The following is a 6,000-nucleotide window of genomic DNA, read 5'->3' on the forward strand; positions in this document are numbered from 1 at the left end:
AACATTAAAAACATGTGATAGTGAGCTTATAATTACAAACAAATATGCTTCATAAAAGACAATGCACTATTAGAACTTAGATTCTAGGACTTGATAAGTCTCCATGAGTAATAATTTATCTTCAAAATGACATTTGTTCTATTTCATCAAGAGTCATGAGGTCTTCCAAATGCCAAGTTATTTCACAATGCTTCTGTGAGCAAGAATTGTTCTGAACGGCTGTGAAATATTTTTCAACTATGAAATATAATACATACACAGATATTGAAATACATATTTGCATGCATATATATCATATGTATCTATCCATACAGCCAAATATACATCATTTTAGAGTCCATAATTAGGTAGGTTCACAGAAAGTAAATTAAAAAAGACATAGATATGTACATACACACATATATTTTAATCTTGGGACATTGTAAATTTTCACTGTTATCAGGGAATAGGTTCTGTGTAAGATTACTGGTATAACTGATTATATACTGATTGCTAATATAACAATCAATGTAAGGAATACTTGGGGTTGAATTTTACCAGAAAATAACATAAATCTTAGCAGAATAAATCTCCCTGGTCTTAGATCCAAGTTTTAATTCCTTTTCCTTGGTGAGATTGTGAGGGGAGGAACATGTCTGGCTCATTCCCAGGTATCTTCCAGCACCCAGATGAGCATCTGACTCACAGGAAGCATTCCACAGGTGTTGCTAACTGACTGACTGACTGAATGGATGAGCCATCAATGACCTGATGAATATTTCAATCACAAATGGTCCATTCCAGATAAAAATAGCCATTTTGATACATCAAATGATTTTCTTCCATTGTTTCCTCTTTTTTTTTTATTGAGGTATTATTGACATACAATATATTAGTTTCAGGTATACAACATGATGATTCAAATTTGTATATATTATGAAATGATCACCACAGTAAGTCCATTTAACATCTGCCCCATACATAGAGTTTTTTTCCCTTGTGATGAGAACTTGTAAGATTTACTCCGTCAGCAACTTTCAGCTATACAATAGCGTTATCAACTATAGTCACCTATTGTACATTGCATCTCTATGTCTTATGTATTTTATAACTGGAAGTTTTTACCTTTTGACTCCCTTCACTGATATCCCCCACCCTGCTACCCCCCACCCCTGCCTCTGGCTCATGCCTATCTCTGTGATCTTGGTTTTGGCATGCTATATTTCCATTTTTGTTTGTCTTGGGTATTTTATTTCACTTCTGATTTCTTTGTTGACCCACTGGTTGTTCAGTAGCATGTTGTTTAGTGTCCACATATTTGTGAATTTTCCAGCCTTCTTGCAGTTAATTTCTAGTTGCATGCCACTGTGGTCAGAAAAGGTATTAGATATGATTTCAATCTTAAATTTATTAAGACTTGTTTTGTGGCCTAACATATGATCTGTCCTGGACTGTTCTATCTACTCTTGAGAAGAATATGTATTCTGTTGCTTTTGGATGGAATGTTCTGTATATGTCTGTTGACATCATCTGGTTTAATGTGTCATTTAAGGCCAATGTTTTCTTATTTGATTTTTTCTCTGGACATTTTAACCATTTATGTGAGTGGGTGTCAAAGTCCCATATTATCATTATATTGCTGATAATTTCTCTCTTTCAGTCTGTTAATATTTGCTTTATATATTTAGGTGCTTCTATGTTGTGTGCATATATATTTATAAATGTTATCTCCTCTTGTTGGATTGACCCCTTTGTCACTATTTAATGTCCTTGTCTGTCTTTACAGTTGTTGTTTTAAAGTTTATTTTATCTGATATGAGTATAGCTACTTCAGCTTTCGTTTTCTGTTTGCATGAAGCATGTTTCTCCATCCCTTCACTTTCACTCTGTGTGTATCGTTACATCTGAAGTGAGTCTCTTGTAGGCAGCATAGAGATGGGTCTTGTTTTTTTTTTAAAGTTTTTTTATGTTTTAAATGTTTTAAATACGTTTTTAATGTTTGTTTAAATGTTTATTTATTTATTTATTTATTTTTAATGTTTATTTATTTTTGAGAGAGACTGAGGAAAGGGCAGAGAGAGAAAGACAGGGATCCAAAGTGGGGTCCATGCTGACAACAGAGAGCCTGATGTGGGGCTTGAACTCATGAACCTGCAAAATCATGACCCAAGCTGAAGTTGGATGCTTAACCAACTGAGCCACCCAGGTGCCCTGGATCTTGTTTTTCAATCCATTCAGCCACTCTGTGTCTTTTTTTGGAGAATTTAGTCCATTTACATTTAAAGTAATTATTAATAGGCATGTACTTACTGACATTGACATTCATTGTTTTTTAGCTGTTTTGTATTTCCTCTCTGTTCCTTTCTTCTTTTGTTCTCTTCCTTTGTGGTTTGATGGCTTTTTTCAGTGGTGTACTTAGACTCCTTTCTCATCTTTTGTGTATATGCTAAAGGTTTCTTCTTGGTGGTTACCATGAGGCTTACATTTAACAACTTGTATTTATAATGGTCTAGAGATGCCTAGGTGGCTCAGTTGGTTAACCGTCTGACTTTGGCTCAGATCGTGATCTCGCTGTTCATGAGTTCAACCCCTGTCGGGCTCTGTGCTGACAGCTAGGAGTCTGGAGCCTGCTTCCAATTCTGTGTCTCCCTCTCTCTCTGCCCCTCCCCTGCGTGTGCTCTGTCTCTCTCTCTCAAAAATAAATTTTCAAAAAAAAAAAGTCTATTTTAAGTTGATAACAACCTAAGTTTGAACACATTCAAAGGCCATACATTTTTATCCCCCTTCATGTTTTATGTTTCTGATGTCACATGTTACATTTTTTTAAATTTTGTATATTTCTTAACTAATTATTGTGGCTATAATTATATTTACTACTTTTGTCATTTAACCTTCATACCAACTTTATAAGTGATTAATTCACTACCTTTCTATATATTTACCTTTACCAGTGAGATCTATACTTTCATATATATTTTTGTTACTAGTTAGCACCCTATCTTTTCAGCTTAAAAAAGTCCCTTTAACATTAGTTGTAAGTGTTGATGAACTCTTTTTAGCTTTTGCTTGTTTGGAAACTCTTTATTTCACCTCTGCTTCTGAATGATAAGTTTGTTGAGTAGGGTGTTCCTGGTTGGGAGTTTTTTGTTTTTTGTTTTTTTTTCCAGCACTTTGAATGTATCATGCCACTCCTTCTGGTCTGCAAAGTTTCTGCTGAAAAATCTGCCAACCCTCAGAGAGGGTTCCTCTATGTGTAACAAGTTGTTTTCTCTTGCCACCTTTATGATTCTTTCCTTGTCTTTAACTTTAGACATTTTAATTATAATTTGTCTTGGTATAGCTCTCTTTGAGTTTGTCTTATTTGAAATTCTCTTTCTGGACCTGGATGTCTGTTTCTCTTCCTGCCTCTCAGTCTGATGCTGTAAAATGAAGAAATGAATCTCTTCCACATAAAGTTCTGGGCACTTTTCAAAGGGCTGCTTCTGGGCTGGGCCCTGGGGCAGGTGAGTCGGCATACAGTTCCTCCATTCAGCACAGCCCTGTGGTTCTCATGGGTACCAGACCTGTTGGTCTTAAAAGCCAGATGTTTTGGGAGCTCATCTGTCGGGTGACTGTCTTAAAAGTTGGGGTACCTGATGTTGGGTATGAGTCCTTTGTTCCTGAGGGAGAAGCTCCATGTGTTGAGTTCCCTCCTGATTTTGGTGGCCCTGTCTGGGGTGGGGCTTCTGGGGGGGTGGGGTGGGTTCTGGGTGGGGTTTCTGACAAGATTATGACTTGGTCTTTCCTACTCATTCCCATGTGGTTTCTCTCTCATTTGTCTGATGCAGTGGGGTTGTTTTGACAGTGTTTGGGCTTTTTCCCAGAGGCATTTAGCATGTCTATGGGAGGAGGTGAGTTCAGAATCTACTTATGTTGCCTCCTTGAACCAGAACCCCCTGTTTCCATCTCTTTTCCTTTCTTTTTCTCCTTCTTTTTCCTGTGTATTTTCACATATATGGCCCAGAGCAAACACAGCCCCAAAGTATTAACAAGTACACAATATCACTACATTACAGTGTTTGCTAAGTGATGTTTTAGTACTTGTATGTTTTAACACCTAGCATACAAGATGTACAAGAGGAGATTGAAGAATGAACACAGAAAAAAGAACACACGTTGTGAAGAAGGCTGCCATAACAAGAGATCCACTTCTCCCAAAGAGACTGGTGCTTTTTTGGAGGTGAATGAGGAAGTCACCATAACTTCTGGGCCAGCAATGCCGATGGAGCTCCACACAACCCTTGAGCCAACTGGCCACATCTCTTCTGGTACCTAGTAAGGGTTGCTGGCCCGACTGGTCTCCGTTTTCCTCAGTGGCCAGTAAAGACAGTGCAGAACTGATGTTTGGATCTCATTGGCAGGGCCTATGGGAATATTGGATATTTATATTTTCATGTGGTTTGTGAACTGTCATAGGATCCATTTTTGAGAATGTATTCTGCCTATTTCCGGGAGCCTTTTGGGGGTTTGCACAATATATTTACTAGCTGCTGCTGTGTGTTCTTGTCTTCCCACGTAGTGAAGAGTAACACTGTTATGCAAAGTCATCCTGGATCTTAATTTTCCTGAGACATAGGACTCTGTAGAGGAGATTCCACTGCCTGCTGCAGGGAAAGAACAGAGTCTGGACCCACTTGATTTTTGGACAGGTTCTTTGGAGAACTGGGGAGGAAGCATACAGTCCCATAAAAAATGAGGCCATTTCTCAAATAATAATTTTTTTTTAGGGCTTGGAAATCTTTTTGGACTGTAGATGCAAAATAAGTTTAGAGAGAGTTTAACGACCACTTGTGGTTAAAATGTGAATGCCCCATATTTTCAGTCCCTAATGATAGACACAATATATAAACACTTTTTGCTTATATATCATTTTAAGAAACATTCCATAGATTGAGATCATTCCATATGTACTATTTCATAAATCAATGACGCATTATGGAGCATCTTTACATGTCAGTCATTGTTGACCTACCTCATTCTTTAGAACCGTGGCTTCATAGAAGTGTTCCATTGCATAGAAGTACTGTAATTTATTTAACCATTCCTTATTTGTGGACATTTAGATAGCTTTCAACCCACTGGTATTCTAATGCTGCTACGAACACCCGTACTGCTGTGCGAGCGTTTTTGGAGGATTACTTCCTATGACTTGAACAGCCAGGCCAGGTGCATATTAAGATATTGGTCAGGCTGCTCTCTGGTGATGTAAGAAGTGACTGAGTGGGCCTGGCTTTCCCATGGTTGCACCAGTCTAAAGAATGATCAGTTCTGATTTGTGAAAATATCTCATTTACAAATGCGTTTAAAAAATGATAAACGAATTAGAGTGTTTTCCATGATCACTTGCCTATTCAGGTCCTTTGCCTGCCTTACTATTATAATTTTTCCTTTTTGATTGATAACATTGTAGCACATCATGGATAGTGACACCTTGTCCTATTATGTCAACATTTTGCCTACTTTTAATCTTTTAGCTTTTGTTTTTCTGTGTCTTTTGCTGTATGGAAGTTTTATATTTTTTTATATATTTAGTTTATTAGTCTATTGAAAAATGTTTTTTTGACCTTGATATCTGTCAAATGTTCTATTTTTGTGTGGATTGTGAATTATGATAGTATTTCTTTTTGAGAATGTATTTAGCCCCTTTGCAAGGTGTTCTATTTGGAGGTTTGTACCTCTATTTACCATCTGCTGTGTGTGCTGTCTGGGAGTAGGTAAAACCCTTCTTCCTCTATTCTGACATTATTAAAAATATTTCCCAAATATTTTTCTATTACTTGTATGAGCTAAACATGTTTATTCCATTTTGAATTTACGTTTTTGTATGGTGTGTTAAGACTCTACATTTTTTTTGTGACTAACTGCTCCAACATCATATATTGAACCATTCATCTTTTCTCCACTGATTCGAAATGCCACCTTTCTCACATAATTTCCCATATAATGTGTGTTTGTTGGGGCTGTATTTAGTTCCATCTTTCT

The 6,000-nt window shown here is 37.0% G+C and overlaps 1 protein-coding gene across 3 annotated transcripts in view; it reads left to right on the forward strand.

Annotated features, from left to right (window-relative positions):
* Nucleotides 1–5,781, forward strand: part of SLC10A6 (solute carrier family 10 member 6) — a 31,114-nt gene extending 25,333 nt beyond the window's left edge. For 2 of the 3 annotated variants that reach the window (XM_043572232.1, XM_043572233.1), the window contains one exon: nucleotides 4,080–5,781. In XM_043572232.1, coding sequence (XP_043428167.1) covers nucleotides 4,080–4,294 — 215 coding nt within the window. In that variant the 3' untranslated portion in view covers nucleotides 4,295–5,781. Of the gene's footprint in view, nucleotides 1–4,056 lie in introns of all 3 variants that reach the window. The other variant, XM_043572234.1, reaches the window with a different exon arrangement.
* The last annotated feature ends 219 nt before the right edge of the window (nucleotides 5,782–6,000 follow it).

This window comes from Prionailurus bengalensis, chromosome B1 (genome assembly GCF_016509475.1).
Source record: "Prionailurus bengalensis isolate Pbe53 chromosome B1, Fcat_Pben_1.1_paternal_pri, whole genome shotgun sequence".
Taxonomy (NCBI): Eukaryota; Metazoa; Chordata; class Mammalia; order Carnivora; family Felidae; genus Prionailurus; species Prionailurus bengalensis.